Source organism: Calonectris borealis, chromosome 1 (genome assembly GCF_964195595.1).
Source record: "Calonectris borealis chromosome 1, bCalBor7.hap1.2, whole genome shotgun sequence".
Lineage (NCBI taxonomy): Eukaryota > Metazoa > Chordata > Aves > Procellariiformes > Procellariidae > Calonectris > Calonectris borealis.
In genome coordinates this window covers 57,802,218-57,823,341 of record NC_134312.1, presented here as the reverse complement: position 1 = coordinate 57,823,341, position 21,124 = coordinate 57,802,218, and the positions used below count along the sequence as shown (strand labels likewise).

Below are 21,124 nucleotides of genomic sequence, written 5' to 3'. Positions count from 1 at the left end.
GAGCTGAACTGGTCCCTCTGTCTGTTTGGGCTTTTGCTCCATGGCTGCACCCTGCGGCAGAGCCGTCAACTGGGGCAGCCCCATCCCATCTTCCTGCAGCGGTGGGATCAGGCTGCTCCGCTCCCCTCTCCCCTTCTGCATGGCACCAGGGATGGCTTTTGGCAGCAGTGTGAACTTCTCAAAGCCTCTAGTGAGAGAATGTGCAGCCCAAGGAGAAGAGAATCAACCCTGGGGCTCAGAGACACAGCCCTCTGTCTGTCTTAGGAACAGCGGGAGCAAAGCAACGGAGAACTGAGAAGCCACATTTGCCCCTGTAGGAAGATTTGCAGGTCAGACCAAATGAAGTATAGGACTGGTCAGAGGGGAGGCCATTCAGCTGAGAAATGACTTGTGTTTGGGAGGCTGGCTGGAGGAGGGGCTGCATGCAGAAGTACAGATCAGAGGAGGTCCCGCATGACTAGAGAAAGGCAAATACTGCATTCTTCTTCAAAAAAGGCCAAAAGGTTGATCCTGGGAACTACAGGCCGGTCAGACTCGTTCAGTCCCTGGAGCGGATCCTCTTGGAACAAATTTCTGGGCACATGAAGGAGAAGAAGGTGACTGGCAACTGTCAGTGTGGATTTACCACGGGTAAATCATGCCTGGACAACCTGATGGCCTTCTATGATAAAATGACTGGATTTGTGAGTGAGGGGAGAGTAGTGGAAGTTGTTTATCTCAAATTCAGCCAGGCTTTCAACACCGTCTCCCGCAATGTTCTGATATCCAAGTAAAGGTGTAGCGGTCTCAATAGGTGGACAAGCAGATGGGTAAAAAAACTGGCTGTTGGTCAGGCTCAGGGGGTAGTGGTTAGTGGGTTGTACTCAGCCTAGGGGTTGGTACCAAATGGGGTGCTTCAGGGGGCTGTCCTGGGACCTGTCCTGTTTAACATGGTTATCGATGACCTGAAGGAGGTGATGGAGTGCACTGCCGTCAAGCTTGCAGATGACACCTGCTTGGCGGGGGAACCAGTCAAGATGCCAGAGGCCAGGGCTGCTGTTGGAGGGACATAAGCAGGCTGGAGGGATGGGCCTGCAGGAACAACCAGTCAACATGCCCAAGGGCAGGGCTGCCATCAGAGGGACATAAGCAGGCTGGAAGGATGGGCCTGCAGGAACATTGTGAGTTCAGCAAGGGCACATGCAAAGCCTTGCACCTGGGAAGGAAGATGCCCTGGCCACGATACAGGCTGGGGACCTGTCAGATGGAGAACAGCTCTGTGGGATAGGACCTGCGAGTCTTAGTAAAAGACAGAGCCAAGCTCTTCACAGTAGTGTGTGGTGGGAGGATGAGAGACAATGAGCATAAGTTGAAACAAGACAGGTCCAGCTTGGATACAAGGAAAATCTTTCTGTCTGCAAAGACAGTTAAGCATGGGGGAAAGTTGCCCGGAGAGGCTGTGCAATCTCCATCCTTAGAGGTTTACAAGACCAGATAAAGCTCTGACCGACCTCATTTAACCTCTTTGCTGACCCTGCTTTGAGCAGGAGGCTGGACTAGAGCTGTCCTGATGTCTCTTTCAACCCAAATTATCCTACAATCCTATGATGCGCAGGGCCCCATTTGTATATGGCATGTGTTTGACATGTGCCAGGTGCGTATGTGCCACACATATATGTTTGCGGCAAGGGTGAGCTGCAAGTCTGTGGCACGAGTCCCCCGTGAAGGGTGCAGCTGAAGGAGGACGAGGTATCACAGACACACGATGGGCGACGGGTGAGGAGCGTGCCGTGGCAAGGGGAGCAGCTGGGGCAGTGGCTCTGAATGCGTGTGACAAGTGTGCCAGTTTTGCGTGTACCAGTGACCTTGCTGAGCATCACATGCGTGTGAAGCGTGCTTGCAAGGAGCTTGCAATGTAAGTGTGCGGTGGGAGCGTGTGTGCGTGTGCCAGGGGAGCGAACATGCGGCCACAGTAGTGAAATGCATGTGCAGCGTGCAGATACTGCGCATGTGGGGGGGGGGGAGAGCGGAGTTTGTGTGGGCTTGTTATTCACAGCGGCGCAAACCAGTGGTAGCTAAAAAACCTCCCATGTACGAGCATCTCCCATGCGGATTCGGAGGGTGGGGGGACGGGACGTAGCGCAGGCGGTTATGAAACCAGCTTGCCCAGTCAGGATAATTCACGTACTGCTGTGGGAGGGACAGGAGAGATAAACAACGCACGGGGAGATGGGAGGGCAGGGAGAATGGCTTAAAATGCAGCTTCCCGGCATGCCCTGGTGGATTAGTTCAGCATCTCAGCCCAGCTCCTCTTTAATTCTTATGCAAGGGGTTTCTCTGGAAGGGACAGCCTGTCCTCGCCAGCTGAATGCCGGGCACAGGGCACTGATTAACAAAAGGCCATCTCACCACCCGTCTCACGCAGCGAAGGGCGAGAGGCAGCTGGAGACTTTTTCCGTGCTAGGCTGAGGTTGCGGATTTTTGTTTCTGCTTTGCATCGTGCTGTTGCTCATCAGGGACCTCAGGACACGCTCGTCTGAGCCTGCCATGGCCTCCTGTTCACTTCTGGGTGTGATTTGAAAGTGCTGATTTGTATCTGTAAGACCCCATGTAGGCTATTTTGAGGCCTGTGGCCCGACGCCTCCCAGTTCCTACATCTGGACATCTATAGGCCAAGGGTATCCGAATTGAGAATATGCATTGCACTTGGTCCATCAGAGCTGCCGTTTGGAGTCGTAGGCAGTGGTATGAAGGCGTTGGGAGCTACAATGTCCTCGCCACGGCTTCACTGCAGCTGCGGATGCAGGATGGGCAGAGAGCTATTCTGGGAACCACTCCTGGTTCATTTATGGCTCGCAATGTCCCCAGCTGTGCAGAGAGGTGATAGGTTAAGCCCACAGTAGCAGGTTAAATTCTTCCTTCTGCCACTGACTGCGTCATGATCTTGGGCAAGTCACTTTGCCTTGCTGTCAGCCGCTTCCTTCTCCCTTTCCTTTCTTTCTGGCTGAGAACAGGAGCTGCCCCTTCTCTTGCAAGCAGCAAGCACAACGGGCCCATGGAAGACCTGAGGGCTCTGGAGGCTTCTCCATGGGACAAATCATCAAATAATTACAATAACAAAATCCCATGTTTTTCACAAATTGCTCTTGCATTGTAACAGCTGACATGCATTTTGAGCTCTTGAGACCACCTGACCACTGCAGGAGAGCTGTGTCTCAAACAGAGCAGCAGGGACCATGTAGCTTCATCCAGCCAGTACAACTCCACCAATGCACCTCGTACCTCCTCTGCAGCAACTGCTGCTGGCTGCTCTCGCCCTGACTTCCCTCTTCCACTGACTTCAGACCACTCTGTCCCACAGCCCTTACCAGCTCGCCGAGCACTGCTGCTCCCTGGGCACTCCAGGGCTCCCAATTACTTAACACTGGCACCCCGTGTCTGCAGCTCTCCGCTCCAGAGCTCTTTTTCATCACAGCTCTTCCCTGCTTCCCCCACAGCCTCATGTGGCGCTGGATGGGTCACATAAGTTTCTCTATTCAAGGCAGCTTTGTTGCTAGTGAGCACAACACTGTGTCCTGGAGAGCAAAAGGCACATGGTGTAACCCAGCAGCCTGGAGCTAAAGGATGGCTCCGCTTTGCTTACATTTAATCAGCTCCTTCTGTGTTGTACCAAGTGTTCTGTTATAGGTCTGCATCGCCTGTCATGTGCTTGCACCCACTTTCCAACTGATTCATTATTTTATCCCTGAGAGAAGCACGTGCAGTCTGCAGGTCCTGTTATATATATCTTCAAAGTCTTCTCTGGAGTTTCTGCGTCAGCTCGTCCTCCTCTGTTCGATACCCCAGGAGTGGTGCACAGGTCTGGGTCGGGTCCCTGATAGACACAGAGAGTCTGTTGCCGGGTGAGCATCTAATCACCTGTCAGGAGCAATTTCAAGCTCCTTATTTTCTCGGTCACACAGCTTCTGTAATGAGGCTTTGTATTGTACAGGCTTTCAGCTGACTCCTTCAGTGACTGCAGTGCTGGGACATTCAAACAACTCCATCAATGCACTACAGCCAGGGACCCAAATATTACCAGGTCCCAGGTTTCAAGACGTGCTATTTCAAATCCGGGGCCAGCACCAAAATAATCCTGCTAATTTCAGAGGCCAAAAAAACTTTTAAAGCTCAAATATCCAGTGTCTCACAGACTATTTCAGGATGGTGCTTGTGTCCATCCTGAATTTCTTCGCAGGCATCAGGGCAGCGAAATCACATGGCTCTGCTTGGCAACATGCGTTTCCTCTTTCCATGCTGACCTGACATTGATAGCCAGTCGCTTGGGGTCTGAGTGCCCAGGCTGTCCAGAGAGCAGACGGATTGCCCCCACTAGATGCTTCTTTCTGGAGGGCATGTCTTTAAAGGTAAGCAAATACACTAATGGCCCACTGACTGCTCTGCTGGTGTTGCTTTCCCCGGGAACTGGAAGAAGCCCAGGAGACTCTGTACAGTTTGCAAGCCAGGCTGTCATTATCTAACGTCCCGAGGGGGTATGAAAAGGCTGGTTGCCAGAAGAGTGCTTCAGGGCATTGCAAACCCTCAACGTGAGAGCCCTCATGCTGGTGAGGACATATCCAAACGGGATGTTTCTCCACTTCCATGCAGTTTTACTGCCCCTCCCGCCGGGGGAGCGTGCCGGCCGGCCGCCCGTGGCAGGAGCGCCCTGCTACAGCCTTAAGCTGTGCATGCCATGCCAAGGGACTGAATAATAGGAAAAAAGGGAGCAAATCTCATACATTGAGCACGTGCAACCAGGCAGGGCTGTGAGGCGATGACTGAAGGGCAGGCAGGCAGCAAGGCGGCAACCAGAAGGACCTGACTCCAAACCCAGATTGTATCTGCCTAAGTTCCCAGGGCTGGAGCGGCTTTGCAGGCTTCTTCCCAAGAAGAAATCAAAGTGGTAGCGGATATCTGAACTGCTGCCAGAGTCAGTGGCCGGTCTGTGAAAGCCATGGCCTGACTGTCAGTGAGGCTGACCTTTATTGCAGGTTATGAGTGCAGCGTCGGTGGTGGGTGCCGGTCCTCTCAGAGCCTGCCTTCCCTCAGGATTAAACGTTTCTACCCTCAGACCCACGGCACTGTCCGCGGAGCCAGCCCCAGCCCCGGCCCCGGTCCCAGCCCCAGCCCCGCGGTGTCACGCCAGCGCCGGGGCCGGCGGCAGCCCCGGGCCAGCCCGAGGAGCCGGGACCTGCAGGGACGCCGGGACCTGCGGGGACGCCGGGACCTGCGGGGATGCCGGGACCTGCAGGGATGCCAGCCTTGTTTTCATCTCTAGATGGTGCTCTGAGGCCGGGCAACGGCCGGGCTCCCCGGTTTGTGCCGTGCCACTCAGCCTCCCTGCCCTGCGTCCTGCCGGCGGGAACATACCTGGGCTGGGGAGGGTAGGACCACCACCCTGCTGACCACGGCGGGAGGAGAAGCTTGTGCAGCCCCTCCAAGAACCTGCTACCGGCTCAGCTCCTCTTGCTGTGGCATCCCCCGGCCATGGGATACCGTGCCCCGGGCGGCTGCATCAACAGACTGCCTCCCCTTCCTCCCCATCCCTCTGCTGTCCCCCTGCACCTCCCCAGCGGGGCTGCCCCAGCTGGCCCTACGCTGCCCCATGCTTTCAGCATCCCAGCAGGCTGCTTTTCCTCCTCTCCCCCTCCTGCACAGCCGGCGATAGTCCATCCCGGCTTTGTGGGTTTAGCACAGGTCCGGCGCCTGCGGGGTTTTCCAATAGTGGAGCTCCATTAGGGCCCAGCTCTGCTCTTACTACGGGCAATGGCAAAAGTCCCATTGACTTCGCGGGGCGAGAGCAGGCCCTTAATGGCCTGGGAAGGTAAGGTGCTTTTTTCTGCTTTTTTTTTTTTTTTGGCGACATTTAAAACCATGGCCACTTCATACTGCCCTCCCAAAAGCTGGGAGAGACCTCAGGCCCTCCTGCGAAGGCAAAGAAGGGCTGCTAAAGCTCGAAATGAGCAGAAGAGGCATTTTGCCACACAGAGGTCATGAGCCTGCATCCAGCCACCAGGGCAGCGGCGTGCCCCGCTCCGTTCCTGGGCAAAACCGAGCTGGGTTGAAAAGGAATGCATTTGTTCAGCAGCACAGAGATTTTCAACACCATTTCCTGATCACGGAAATCCAAACCCATTTTCTCCCCGTTTGAGATTATTGTTATGTTTCTTTAAAATATTTTTAGTTGCAGTGTGTATCAAAATGTTTTGCTGAGCAAGTTTTGGGTGAGTTGAAAGGTGCCAATGATGGTTTCTATTCAAAAGGGTTGGCCAAAAGTGTCACCAAAAATAAAACATGAAACAAGTTTCTCAAGTGTCATTTGAAACAACAACAACATTCATCTGGGAAGAGTGACAGCAGCGTAGTTAGTTGTCACGGGATAGAGGATCTGAACCAGTGCCTGGATCTTATTCATAGGGAAAAAGTCCTTCCTCTCCCCATTATCTTTCTGGTGTCTGAATAGATTTCAATAACGAGCCAAGGAAATCGTTCAGAAGTAAGACAGGAAAAAAATATAGGTTGTGGTCAGATAAACAAAGCAGCAGTGTCTTCCTCCTGAAAAGCAAGCTGCCAGCCCCTCAGGATTAGGGGCACGTCTTGGGGAAGCAGTCCCTCCATCAGATCCTGGAGGAGGGAAAGAGCCCGGGGACATCGTGCCCCAGCGGGCAATAGAGGTGTCTTCTCTGGAGAGCACAGGACAAGAACGTGTCACCTACCTGAAAGGTGATGCTCTACATATCATATGCAAAAGCCAAAATATCAGGTGTCTTTACAGTTGTGAATGGCTTGGAGAGCTGATTTGCAGACTCCTTAAAAATATCCAGTCTTCTTTATAACAAACAGCCTTCTGAGGTGGATTCTCCTGGTGGCCTTTCATGGGCTGCATAAAGGAGTCCCCAGCCTACAGTCAGAGAGGCGCTTGTTGAGATGGATGCTGCTGTCGCATGGCACTTGTGTGTACGTCCTTGGGTGTTTATGGGATGAAGTAGTGGTATAGGATGGGTTATGCCCCCATGTGTGGCATACGTGTGTAGGTACGTGCAGTGTGTGCTTGGGCACAAGTACTCTGTGATTCGAGCGTGCAGGTGCAGAAGTACCTGTGCAGAAGGACGGATGTACATGCCGCTGTGTATCAGCAAAGCCTGTGGGCATGTGTGCAGCTTGCAGAGGCAGAAGAGCACTTTTTACTGGGAGGAGTGACCTCACCGTGCCGTCAGGTGGGCTATGTGTGCCCAAGGAACCCGCCATTTTGGCAACATAAGCACAGCTGCGGGAGGAGCGCTTGACAGGCAGAGGTTTACCCATCACCTCTGTTCTCCTGCACTCTGGCTGTTCCTCTCCTTCCCTCTGCCCCCTCCCTTCAGCCCCCTTCTCTCTCTTGGGTCATCCTCAGCTCTCTTCCCTCTCTAACAACGTGACGGTGTTGCCAGCTTTCTCCCAATTTTATTGTGAACAGCAGGGGTTTGTTTAGCTGTGTCTTCTCCACCGCATGCCAAACATGACGTGAAAAGGGACAGCAGGTTCAGATGTACAGAGGGGGCTGGGATCCCAGCGTGGCTGCGTGATGCTTGTTCTCTTAGCATTATTGCAACCTTTTCCCATTTTTCCCCCAAGAATCACGTCGTCTGAAGCGAGAGGTGGCGGTGCTGGCCTTGTGCTGCCTCCACCGCCCCGGTGCATGCCCATGGCCCCGGTGCACCTCAGCTACCCCATCCTTGCCCAAGTTCCCTGGGCCCTCACTCCTTGGAGATGAGCGTCCCAAGAGCTAGCAGGCTGTGGGCACTTCATCCCCACCAAGCGCTGGCATCTGCCTCCGAAGGATGCTGTACCTCGGTGGGGGGGGCCCCGCCATGCGGGTTCCCCCTCTCCTGGAGGCCACCACCTCAGTCTGTGTCCTGGATGCCCGTGTCCTCTCACACAGAGTCCTTCTCTCTCGGTCCATTAGATTGTTTCCATTGCCATGACCAGTGGCAGGCGCCCATCTCTGAAAGCTGTATTAAAAGCCAGGTCAATACCAGCCCCTGCTTATTCCCTCTGGGGAAAATAAATAAATAATAAAAGGAGGGAGGGAGGGACTTCATTAATTAGCAATGGGGAGGTGAGGTGGGACAGGGACCCATGTGGAAAAATGAGGCTGTGTATGAAGTCATACATGGGAAAAGCCAGGATCTACGAGCTCCTGTTCCCACTCTGTGCCCGACGGGAGGAAGGGGAGGCATCAGGAGTGATGCCTTTCCTTTCCCCCACCTCTCCTGATGCCCTGCTCTTCGGTTGTCACCTATCTGCTCTTCTCTCATCCTCCCTCCAGCTCTTCCCTTCTTGGAAAGGCTTCCCAAAGGTGTCAGATCACTGCTTGGGTGCAGAGCAAACCCGTGCAGGGCAGCTGTCCCCCTGCAGAACCTGTGCGCCGGGACGAGAAATGGCCACATCTGGGTTTAGACCCGCCTTGTTAGTCTATCCCTGCTCTTTCTCAAATGCACTCCCATATTACCTCACTTTCTCTTCTTCTTTTTCCCTTCCTCCTCCTCCGCCTGCCTGCTGTTCCTACTTCTTCCTCTCACTCCCGCTATTTCCTTCCTTCCCCTTCTGCTTCTTCCCCCCTTCCTCTTGCTTCTTGAACCAATTCCAAATTGATACTGAGATGATGTTTTTCTGCTTTGTAGAGCAGGGGTTGGGTGGGACATCATTTCTTCAGCCATTCCCCCCATAGCACAACTGTTGGGTGCCCCGAGCAGCTTCCTGAGCTACCTGTTTGTCTGTCCTCATATCATCTACAGTTTTGAAGGAGTGATTCTGCTGCTCCTAAAGGAAAAGGCTCACTAGGTTTTCGCGTCTTTTGTGAAATGACAGCAAAGTGATGTTACAGGGCCACATCTGGTTGATGCCCTCCCTCATTTCCTCTCGTTCTTACTTGCCTTTAGCAAAAAAAAAGAGGTTTTGGGGTTTTTTATATTTTTTTTGAGCTTTACATCTAGAGCAGTGTCTTGCACATCTCTGCCTCTTTATCAAGCATATCTATAACCCTTCCCTGGGCAAAACTCTCGTTATCTCCAAAGCAAGCAGGATTGTTTGTCCCATCCTACTGGTAATTTTAATGCAAATGCTTCCCTCCCTCCATACATTTTGTATGATTTTCTCCCCGAGCAAATTCTCTGAGCCTCTTATTGTAGGTCTTTACCAGGGAGGCCTGGAACAGGGGAGCCCTCGTGGTGGAGCTTCCGGGCGCCAACGCCATACAAACAGCAAACACCAGCACTAATAACTCTCATCAGTCTCTATACCAGGCTGCAGCCTTGGGGCCTCTCCTTTGCTTCCAAACCTCCCCCTGGGATCTTAGACTTTATTAAAAATAAATAGTTACAAATTCAGTTTTACAGCTGATGGCAGCAGGGAGAAGAACGGAGGAGGTGAAAGGAGCAAGTCGAGGGTCTGCTGTCCAGTCAGGTCACTTGTCTGTCATCCCGGCGGCGCTGTGCCAGGGAGCAGTCTGAGTGTGCAAGCACAGGGCCCTGCCTCCTCTGCCAGGCGTCTGAGGAGAGGAGCAGGACGTGTTTTTCAAGAGGACTGGGAGAACTGGGTCTGAGTCCGTGGAGCCGAGCTGCTTCTGGAGGTGACAGATGCCAAAAGCCAAGGAGAGTGCAGAGTAGGCTACGTAGAGCGTCCTTGTCTCCTAGCTTGGCATTTGCAGTGGAAGAATATGGATTTCAGTTCTCGTTCTCTTTTATATACGAAGAAAGAGTCATGTGCAACAAGCAATAAACATGCAAGTAAACCCCTCCCTTGAGATCCTTCCCCACTCCCTCCAGGAGTCCTAAACTCTCCCATCCATCCTCATCTGGTCAGTGCTTAGGTATCGCTCCTCTCCTCGTGACGGTCATGACTCTTGACAGCCACGGGGCCTACCCACGTCGAGAGGGGACAGAAAGTCTGCTGTTGCCTCAGCAGCAGAAACACTTGTTGTGGGTCCCGGTCTGTCCGTCGAGGGCACGGACTCCCGTCACCTCTCCAGAGATGAGAAACCAGGCGCGCTGCTCTCCTGTCTCTGGCCAGGAAAGGGGTCCTAGCACAAGCTGCGCACGTGGGAAGAGTAGTGTATCCTCACTCCTCTTCCAGGCAGTGACTTCGTGGGAAAGGGAGTATATCAGAGCAGCTCCAGGCCTTGATGTACTCAGGGGCTGAGAGGCAGTTACAGGAGGCATTTTTTGGTGGGCAAGGGACTTATCCAGCTACGTACGGGTGCAGAACGGAGGAGGAGACAGTGGACAACGGGTGTGGAATGGGGAGGCTGGAGGAGTCAGATGGCCGACTCCCTGCGGTATGAGATTGTATCTAGGGGCAGAGTTGCCTGGAGCCGCTCCAGGTCCAGGTGGCTTCCAAAATCCATCATCTGGATGACGCCTCCCTCCTCCTTGGTGCTGCCCCCTAATACCACACCCACTTCGTCATCATCTTCATCTTCGTCTTGACTGACAAGAGCCAGCTCATTCTCATAGCAGAAGGCACTGGGAGGTGGGGGAGAAGGTAGGATAGTCATCTTGCTTTCTTGCAGCTCCCGGGCTGAGCAGCAAGGTGTGCCAGCTACCTCGTAGGTCTTGTGAAAGCGTGAATAATCCACTTTGTAGTGGTTCTTCTCCTCAAACACAACTGGTTCAAAACGATGACCCCAAAGGATTTCACTAGCGAGGTAAGAGCTTCGTGCCTGTGTGGTCATGGCTGTGGCTTCCACCATCCCCTCCAGGATAACAACAATCTCAAAGTTCTCCGTCTCCAGCTCCTCTTTGCCAATCCCATAGAGCGGGCTCTCCTCGTCAATCTCATGAACGATAATAATGGGTGAGACCAAAAATATACGATCGAGGCCCACGTCATAGCCCACATTTAGGTCCCGCTGGTCCAGGGGGAGGTATTCCCCTTCCTCTGTCATGTAGGGCTTGATGAGCTGGGCTCGGACATGGGCCTCCACGATGTGGCTCCTCCTCAGGTTGCCCACCCGCCACATGAGGCACAGTTTGCCATCCCGCACGGAGATGACCGCATGGTGACTGAAGAGTAGGGTCTGGGCCCGCTTCTTGGGCCTTGCCATTTTGGCCATGATAGTGCCAATCATGAAGGAGTCGATAACGCAGCCCACAATGGACTGGACCACAACTGCCATGATAGCCAGCGGGCACTCCTCAGTCACGCAGCGGAAGCCGTACCCAATGGTTGTCTGTGTCTCCACTGAGAAAAGAAAAGCCCCTAGGAAGCTGTTCACGTGCATGATGCAGGGCTTGAGGAGAGAGGGACTGCCTCCCGCTGCCGGTGCGTTGAGGTCGCCATGGAAGAAAGCGATGCACCAGAAGAGGAAGCCAAAGAAGAGCCAGGAGACCAGGAAGGCGGCGGAGAAAATCATAAGCATGTACCGCCAGCGTGTGTCCACACAGGTGGTGAAGATGTCGGCCATGTAGCGCTGAGACTTGTTGCTCAGGTTGGCAAAGTAGACGTTGCACTGGCCGTTCTTCTTCACAAAGCGGTTACGGTGCTTCCGCCGAGGGGCGTGGCCCTTCCCGTTCCGGCTGTGCCCGTTCATGCTGCCCAGTGCAGAGACCTTGTGTCCATCCTCTTCGGTCGAGACGATGCTGTACCTGGAAGAGAAGAAAGAGGCATTTCCAGCAGAAATACGTGAAGAATAACAGCAACCACCGAGACAGCGAGGGTGGGAGACACGTGGGTGGTTCACAGGGCTACAGTAGCATGGTGTTGAATACCACAACAGCACGTTTCCCTGGTTATTGCATCGTGGTGCCACCCTGACCAAATTGGTGGGGCTCAGCTGCAATATCTGCCGAGTCTTGCTGCCAGGAGGTTGTATCTAGCAAACTCCTGAGGGCAACAGAGCAGGAGAACCTTGTAGCGCTGTGCTAGCTTCCAGCCTTTGTGGGGAGGAGGGATCCAAGGCTTCAAAGCCTGACGGCAGCTGGGACAGCCGGGAAGCCTGGGAGCAAGCACCCGCAGTCTGGCCACGTTTTGGCCCTGACATTATATAAGGCCGGGAGTTTCTATTTTCTCCTCCGCTCTCCTCACTGATTTCATGGTGCGTCGGTGACAATGTTTATACACTTCCTGATCTCAGGACAATTCTGTTGCCACAGCAACGCGCGTGGCTCCCAGCATCCCGCATCCGAAGCCAAAGGTGTAATTTGGAGATCAACAGCCAAAGTGCTGGCAGATTTCCCTGGTTGAAGCTCCCCACACACTTTCTGGGAGACGTTTGCCCCCCCCGGCTCCCCTCCCTCACAGGCGGCACCGCCGCTGCCCCTTGTGTGCTGCTGGGTCTATGGATGCAGATACGGCTTAAAGACGTGATGGTAGAAGATGCTTTGACCACTGAGAAAATCAAGGGAGTGCACAGACCCACCAAGACCACTCTGCCCTCGTGACTGCTGAGCCGTGGCCTCCCAGGACCTGTTGGGCTGGCAGTGTCTCCCTCCCACCCCATAGTGTTGACATGTCAGCTAGAGCCCTCCAGCATGGGCTCTGTGACCCTCGTCCTCCTCTTGTGGGAAGAGGGAGCAGGGGAAGCATGCGTGGCTGGAGTTGTGACTCCTGGGGACTCCTGGGGACAGGGGGCTTCTGCAGCACTGCTGGAATCTGTAATTTCTGGTCCAGCACCACGCAGTGCTTTGCTCCTCCTCTGTAGCGCTCCTCTTCTGAGCACTGCCCCCACGTATGGTGTATCTTGGAGTGGAGGAGAGAGGAGCCATACCTTGGAGCAGGAAGGCCCCTGGCAGATAATTTGAGAAGAATATACCGAAAGGCAGACTGAAAGTAAGGCCTGAGGGGCCAGATGAGGAGGACCAGGCCACCCTGGGCAGCAGCAGTTCTTGAGAAGGGGGTTACTCACCGGTTGACTCGGACGCTGCCCATGGCTCGCTGTATCATCAGGTGTCAGGGGGCCACGGGAGCTGGGAGGGTGCGGGATCTCATACAGCAGCACTCACATAGGACCGGGTGGCTCCGGGTTTCACCTCCGGCGAGCTGGGGCCCACGCTGCCATTGCGATTGCTCCTGGGCACGCACCTTGCAGAAAAGGACGAAGCAAAACCCAGTCAGAGCCTCCCCTGACAGCACCCGTTCCCAGTCCTGGAATGGGGGGCGCAGGGCTCCCAGCCTTTTGCTCAGGAGAGGTCTGGCAGCACCGCGGGGCACCGTGCCGCAGCCTGGCTCGGGCAGGTGAGGAGCTGGTGGATGCAGACGGGGTTGCACAGCCCGCGGGCCGTCCTCGGCAGCTAACGACGGGAGAGGTACGGGGCCGGCCGGTCACCGCTCTCCAGATCAAGGGCATAACGACTGAGCAGCTTGCAGGGCCCTTGCCCTGAGCCATTATATTAATATCATAGCTTACACTAGGACGAGAGCTCAGCCAGGCTAAATACCTCACACACAAGGACTAACAAAGCACAGACATGCACGGCAGCCCTCCGGGATCCCTGTCAGCCCAGCCTGACCTAGAGGGGATTTATTTCCAGGGGGTGCAAAACATCCTCCCCGTTTCAAAGAGGAGAAGAAAAGTGATGGGTAGAGCCAAAAGGGAGAACTGATGGAAAGAAAGGGCTTAGGGGTAGCCGAGGAGGAGCCGGTTAGAGCAAACAGACCTTGCGACGTGCCCTGTGTACAGCATCCAGGAGCAGCTCAGCGCAGAGCCCTGGGGAGGGTGTCCAGGAGATGTTACGTCCCGACCCGGTCCTCCCTGAACCAAAGAATGGAGAAACCGAAGACTCAAGAGCCGACCTATCCCACCTGCCCAGAGCTGCTGGGAAGTTAAATGCAGTGAGGGGGTAATGACTCACAGATTAGGAAGGGCTTTGTACACCCATGCTAATCCTGCACTGTAACCTTTGGATTACAGCAGCCAGTGCGGAGCGCAGGACGCAGACGCAGCCAGCCAGTTCACTTCCTCCCAGCCTCGCTGACGAGCAACCAGTGGTTGCCATATCTGGGACAAATCCAAGGATTTGTGGGTCAAATCCAAGTTTTAGAGCTGCTTGCAAGTGGTCATGCACAGGCAGGAGAGAGGAACAGGAATTGATGTTGTCAGGGACAGAAAAGCTGGTGAGAACCATCCTCGCCTCACAATCAGCGTTGCAGAACGGGGCTTCATGTGGCTAAGGGTGGCCACCCGCTTTCCCCAGTTAGGAGCGCAGACTAGAAAGCAGCAAGTAAGGATCTCCAGACATCACCTCTGGTGTGCAAGCACTGCCATTATCATGTCTGGGATGAAGATTAAGCAGCAGTCTCTCCTCCAGAGACCAAGGTTACTGAGGCAGTTTAAGCCCTGTGGCATCACAAACATGGTTTTTCAGACCAGGGATATTATGGGATCAGGAGAAGACAGCAACCTTGCAGTCCACAACTCACCATATAGAGGTAAAAGAGAAGAGCTGTCCAAAAATTCCCATCAGGAAAAAGGACTTTGGCACTGAACTCTGCCAGCACCCACCCCCTCACCGCCCTACAGTGTCCAAGTCTTTTAGGAGGGTCGGTTTGGCCAGATACGGGAAATTTTGTTGTACAGCTGGGTAAGCTACAGCAGAAACTGGGGTTGGTAACCTAAATTCATCAGAAACGTTGAGGGATGACCAGGTGATGAAGAAAGGTCTCTTTATGCCCACAGATGGTCCCACTAGGATAAAACTAAGATGTAACTTCCGTGATTACATGGTGAGTTTGGACTCAGGGACTTGCAGGGTCCCACAGGTCTTTAGGAGGTGACAAAGGCGGGCAATTTAGATATACCCTTCTATGCCAGCTCCAGCCAGGAGAGGAAGGGCATCCTCTCCAACCAGCGCCTTCCTTAGCCAGCCCGGATAAGCCAAGCTCATCCTTAGCCAGCACTGACACTGATACCGGAGGAAAGGCACTGCCACAGCTCACATATGGATACTTCACGACTTCCTAAAGGTTACTGACCACCACTACCACCCCTTTCCCCAGCTGCAGGAATGGGTGCAGAATTTCTAGAGACTTCGGGTATCTGGGCCAGGTGGTGGCCAGCTCCAAAAGAAGAGGAAGGAAGACCTAAGGAGCTTCTGCCCACTGCAACCTACATCTAGCAGCACCTGGACCTCTGCTCCTCACCTTCCCCAGCTCACCGAGAAGGGGCAAAGGAAGCAGACGAAATGCAGGTACCGCAAGGGCTATGCTCACCTCCGTTTCTGGCTGGTACAGCTATGGGAAGGGGTAGGCACACTGTTTAAGAGCGCTGCATCCCGTGCTGCTGTGCTTCCTCCTGGCTCCCAGGCGGGAGCTCAAGTCAGCCAGAGCTGTGGCACGGCTTCTTGTGCAGAGCCCACCATGGCTGGACCTTGCAGCTCAGAGCCTGGGAAACATTTGCTGCTGGCTCCACAGGGCCAGAACAGAACAGCAACAAAAACTACATCAGTACCTGCAATTTGTACTTAATCACAAGAAAAGTATTTCCATGAAGAATAAAGGCTAGCAATATGAACACACACATTCCAGCACATGAGAGCAAATGGTTTTAGTACAGGCTGTAGTGGGAGACCGGTGGTCTCGGTCCGTACACTCATCCATAGTACCCACACGGAATTTAGTTCACAGGTCTTCTTCTGCTTCAACTTCAGAAATTTTGCTGGTAGATTCAAGGACCTCAGCAACAAAACGCAGGGACTCCGCTCCAGAGGCAAGCTGTCTGATGGACAAGTTTGCACCCATTATTATCTTGTGGAGGTTCTGCAAGGCAAAGTCTATGTTGTACTTCATAGCACCCAGGTCGGTTGTTTGGCCCGCTCTCAGGTTTTCGTTCTCCACCTTGGAGCTCTCCAGCTCACCCTGGAGAATAAAGATCTCCTGCTTCAGCTTCTCCACGTTGCTTTCTGCCTCCAGAACCCGCTGGGTCATTAGCTGGACGTTCCACTCAGACCGCTGGACAAAGGACTGTAGCTCTTGGGCTTCCCTCTCCTCTTTGGCCAGGCTGGCCTTCAGCTGCCTCTCCAGCCTCCGCACCATGCACGCCTGGCTCTCCAAGGAGCTCTGCATGCTCCTGACCACCCTCCTGAGCATGGCATTCTCCTCCCTGAGCACGTCGTAGGTCAGCTGCAGGGACGGGAACTCCCTGTCCCCGATGGCCTCCTTGTGCAGCATGTGGGGCTCTGCTTCCCTGGTGTGCTCTGGGTACCCCAGATAAGGGTCACTGGTGTGGGCCCATGGGGCAAACGCATCCATCCCCAAGTGCTTGCCCGCGCTAGACTGGAAAGAGTCATGGGGGCTGCACGGTGCTGTACTGGCAGCTCGGGACTCATGCAGCCTTTGATGCACAGGAAGGTGATAGGTCCTGGTCCAGCTGTGGTCCTCATCTTCAGACAAGTTGCCAAGCATTTCCGTGTCTTTGTAAAACGGTTCCTGAAACTCCCGAGCTTCCTTCTCAAGCTCCAGTGCATGCTTGGCCAATGTCTTGGCATATATTCTATTTTTCATTCCTTTGTCTTTCACCATGTAAGAGTGCCTGGGATTTAGGGAAAATGGGATGGGTTCCACCAGATCCTCTACCTGACTGTCACCCAAGCTGTCATGGCTCTTGCACTGGTGTGGAGGACATGCGGAGTGGCAGGGGCAGCTGAATTTGTCATTGTCATCATCATCATCATCATCTTCCAAGCCTTGAGATTCTGGGCAGTCCCTCTCCATTGTCCCAGAGATACCAAGCAGCCATGACATTTTTCAGGATGCTTTGGGCTGCAGCAAGCGGGAGGATCCAAATTATCCTCCTGAAGCCCAGGCCGCGCAGACAGGTGACACTGACAAGCAGTGTGCCAACTTCTGCAGCCTCAGTGGTGCTTGTGGGGGAAGCGGCAGTCACTGAAATCCCTCCATTTAGATCACCAGGGTGTTCGGGAGGGAGAGGGGAGGACCAGGCATCTCTGTGTCTTTGCTATGGGGAGAACAGGAATCACCAAGGTCTGTGATGTCATCATGTGACCTCACTGCCTGCTGTGAGCTCATGACCGAGGAACCGACCAACTGCAAAAGCGCTTTTTTGGCAGCAGGAGGATGAGCTGGGTCCCTGTGGCCGCAGAGCTGACCCCGGCTCAGGGATGCTGCCAGTGGGCAGAGAGGAGCTCATGAAGCCACCTCAGACCTCCGGCGTGCTTTAGGGACAGGACCCGGCCGGCCCCAGGCAGGCGGCATGGGGCAGGGGGGACAACCCCGCCCTGCAGGCTACCGCAGGTTAGCTGTGGAAGGGTGAGATGAGACCGAGAGATTTCTGGCAGCGAGATCAAGCCACTGGTGTTTTGGTGCCAGGGCTTACCTTGGGCAGAGGCAGGAGATATCACCGTTGCTTTGACCAGAGGCATCACCCCAAGCTGGCCGGCCGGCGAGGGGTCTGTGCCATGGTGCTGCCGATCTGATTCATCTCCTGCTGCCAGCTGGCGCAGGGAAGCGTTAGTAATACCGGGCGCCACAAACTCGGAGCGGCACGAGCCAGGAGACGAACGAAAATAAACCCACTTACCACTTCCACCCCAACACACCCCCACAGCGCACGGTGCCGCCATGGGAAAGACAGACAGGCAGGCGAGAAGCCCTGGGCTGGGGACTGTCATCGCATTGGGCTGGCATTTGCATTAGCCCCCCGGAGATGCCACGCCGGGAGGTGATGTAGCCATCGTCCCTCCTCAGCGGCTGGTGGCCCAGGGCCACCACTGACATCCCTGCCTGCAAATGGGTGCTGCGAGCTCGGCAAGGCCAGGGGCCGTACCAGGAGCCCGAACCCTATGCAAACTCCGTTCAAATGTCTCTGAAACGGTCCCGTTGCTCCTTGGAAACCTGAAACACAAATGGGATGAAGGGGAAGGCTCAGAGATGCCTCCAGGAAAAGGGGATGCCATTCCCATCCTGAACGGGCAGCTGCCTATTGCACAGACCAGGGGGAGGAAAGCCTGTCCGAGGACAGAGGTGTGAATCCCGGGCCATGCCCGAGGACCTTTCTTGGAGTTTGCTCTGCCTCCTGGGACCTACGTATGCACGGAGGAAGCTGGGGAGTCAGGGGCGACTCCTGGGGAGTGGGATGAAACCCCACCAGTGGGTGCAGCATGGGGCACCCTGGGAGATGCCTTGCCATCCCTCCTGTCCCCAGCATACATGAACACCCACATATTTCATGGCCTGAGGAAGCCTCCCGGTGCTTTAGGAAGCTGCTGCAGCGTGGGCATCGCAGCCCCTGTCTTGCAGCGTTGAAGCTGTCAGCCAGGTGGGTCTCCTGGGGCCAACAGCCACTGTCCAGCCCTGCAGCCTGGGTGGCCCTTCCCTTCTTCCCAACCACTTTCCCCCTCCTGCACCCTAGGTGGATCGATGCCGGGGACACCACCGCCATGCCACAGTCATCCCCACCTTCCCGGGTGACACCGCGCTCCACGCTGCCACCCAGGCGCTGCGCTGACCCCGAGCAGACGAGTGGGGCCAGGCTGCTGCCATGGCTTTCCGAAGGATCTACGGGTTAATAATAACGTCAGGGCGTGTGGTGCTGACGCAATGCCTCCATCGCTCCATCCCAGTGCACGGTGCATCACCTCGCATGTCCCAGGCTTTCTCCAGCCCCTGCCAGAGCGGATCATATTTGTCAATCCTTCCTTAAATGTGCGGTGGAAGAGTCTCATGAAACAGAACAGAAAAGTCCACGCTGAAGCACTCCCCCACTTCTCTTTTTATAACAACCGTATCTGGTGCTCTGGGACGTACACCGTGAACGACGATCATGGAAAAATCCCAGGGTATTTTTACACTCTTAGTCTTTGCTTTATGTGGAGTTGTCTGGCAAATGCTTCCCTCCTGTCTGTGGTCAATACCGCAGCCGCTGGTTGCGCTGCGCTTCGTGCCTTTATTCCTCTTACCGGCTGCATAGCACCGTCTGGTTTTGAGATCAGCATCCACAGACCCATCCTGCCGGCTCGGGCACGGTGACAACACGGCAGACGTCTTCTCGCCTCTTGGGGAGTCAGGGTGGAAACACCCGCAGCAGAGACGGGGCCCCTTTGGCTTTTTGCAGAACCTCACAGACCCACGGCATTCGGTTTGTCCTTTCCATCCTCTTTGTAATTCCATTTCTTCTCCTCTTCTTCGCAAATACTCCCGGGGTTCATGCTGGGGCTCGTAGGGCAGCTCGGTGCCGTGGGGCTGTCTGGCCGCAAGAGGCAGCGGCCGAGCTCTGACTCCTCCATGCCGGCGGGGCTGGGTGCTAGGCGCTGTACGAGCACACGCGAAGGCACAGTCACCATGCGGGAGAGTTTTACCATATTAAAAAGGCAAGTGACATATGGAAGGTGAGGGGAGGAAGCTGTAATCAACTCTATACCATTTTTATATACACACTTCTGCCTTTTCGTTCAATAATTATAAATAGATCGAGTAAGTGCCAACAGTCCCCATCTGCCCCGCAAGGCACGATCCGCTGACCAGTTTCTCTCTCCGAAAGAGGATTTTATTAACCTGCCTCTGCCCCATTTATATTTTGGGGTGGAGTGAGAAGGGGGGGGATTTTTTTCCCCCCTGTGAAGCCCTGGAGCCTGGGGATGGGTAATATGAAAACAAAACAAAATGATTTGAAGTTAAACCATCTCAGTGTGTGACTCAGAGCTATTCATAGCTCCCTGAAGCCAGCTGCAGCAACGGAGCCAGAAGGATTCTGCCCGTATTATTATTCCAATTACCATCTGAATTAAAAGTTTGAGCAGTGATCAGCCCACATACTGACGGGAGGGGGAGAGAAGAAAGCAAGAGAGAAGGAGAGAAAGAGAGAGAGGGAGAAAACACAGATAAAAATGGGATCCACACAAAGGTCCCCGGGATGACAAAGTCGGGAAGAGACACGGAAAGGTGACAGCATCACCTCCTGCCTGCTCCCACACCGCCCCGGCGATCCCTGCTCCAGCCGCACCGTCCAGGCAATGGCGCTGCAAGAGCGGCCACCCGCTCCCCGGGATCCCGGACGAGATGGGGGTACCCCACGGCGGGGCTGGTGGGACTGGCACGGGCGCTCACCTGCTCTCCTCCAGCCAGAACGGGGCTGGGGGGACAAGAGGCGGGGGCCGGGGGGTGGCTGAGCAGGAGCGTAAGGAGAGGATGCTGCTGGGGTGGCAGCCGGGGAGAAGTCCCCGTTTTTTCTTGTCGAGTGAGGTGGGTGGGTGTTATTCTTCGTGGCTGGCATCACAGGGAAAATTAAATGCTTAGAAGGCCCCTGGCCTTCCCTGGGTGGTGTTCTTGGCCAAATAGGAGCCGGGCTTTGTGGCAGCCAGGGCGCAGACCATGTTCCGTCTGCTCCCGAGGAAGCGCTGGGGCTGATGTCCACCCCGGCAGCCGTCTTGCCAAAACCGTGGACTGGACCTCAAAAGATTGGTGCAAAACCCACAAGAGCTGAAAAACCAAAAGCGCTGGGGTGTTCCCCAGGTCCCCACATCCCGGGTGACCGCGATGTGCTCAGGTCGTCTCCTCCAGCTTTCCAGCATGACTGCACCAGTGAAAAGGGCATCTCCCCTAAGCCCCCACCCCAGGAGCTCCCTTCGCTGAGCATCCTGCCCTGGGGAGCCTTGCTGAGCGGCCGTCCCCAGCAGCGTCCCTGCACCTCAGTGTCTCTCCAACACAGAGCCCCTCCTGAGCCCATGCCAGCCTGGCCAGGAGGGCTGCCCACGCGCGGCCTCTCAATGGCTTTTGGCTAGTCGGGGATGAGGATCATTATCAGTGCACAGGAAAAGGGGTGTAAGTGTGGCCAACGTCATCTGCCTGCCCACCGTGGCTGCACTCCTGACAGGGCAGGGACGGTCTGCTGGTGCTTCTGCAAAGCGCCCAGCAAGGCAGGCGCCTGCAAATGGGTTATGAACGATGATAACAACAGCGACAGCAGCAAAGGGCGAGCAATAGCCAGGGCGAAGCCTGCTCTGCACTGAGCCCCCAACCAAGAGAGGCTGCAGCTGCTGCTCTGCACCCGGCTGCTACACAAGGGCTGAGTTCCCAGCCTGGCCTGGCTGCTCCGTGCTAACCCATCAGCGATAGGGAAAAAAAATTTCCCCCAAAAAACCCTTGTTGCTACTCTTACAAGGAACCCAGCGGAGCC

At 54.9% G+C, this 21,124-nt stretch overlaps 2 protein-coding genes across 2 annotated transcripts; both read right to left on the bottom strand.

The window, feature by feature from the left end:
• Window positions 1-8,857: 8,857 nt before the first annotated feature.
• Window positions 8,858-11,644, bottom strand: KCNJ4 (potassium inwardly rectifying channel subfamily J member 4). Its single transcript, XM_075160276.1, has one exon. The coding sequence runs from the start codon at window positions 11,585-11,587 to the stop codon at window positions 10,313-10,315; it is 1,275 nt and encodes a 424-aa protein (XP_075016377.1). The 5' UTR covers window positions 11,588-11,644; the 3' UTR covers window positions 8,858-10,312.
• Window positions 11,645-15,612: 3,968 nt separating this feature from the next.
• Window positions 15,613-16,734, bottom strand: LOC142086735 (endosome-associated-trafficking regulator 1-like). Its single transcript, XM_075160140.1, has one exon. The coding sequence runs from the start codon at window positions 16,732-16,734 to the stop codon at window positions 15,613-15,615; it is 1,122 nt and encodes a 373-aa protein (XP_075016241.1).
• Window positions 16,735-21,124: the final 4,390 nt, after the last annotated feature.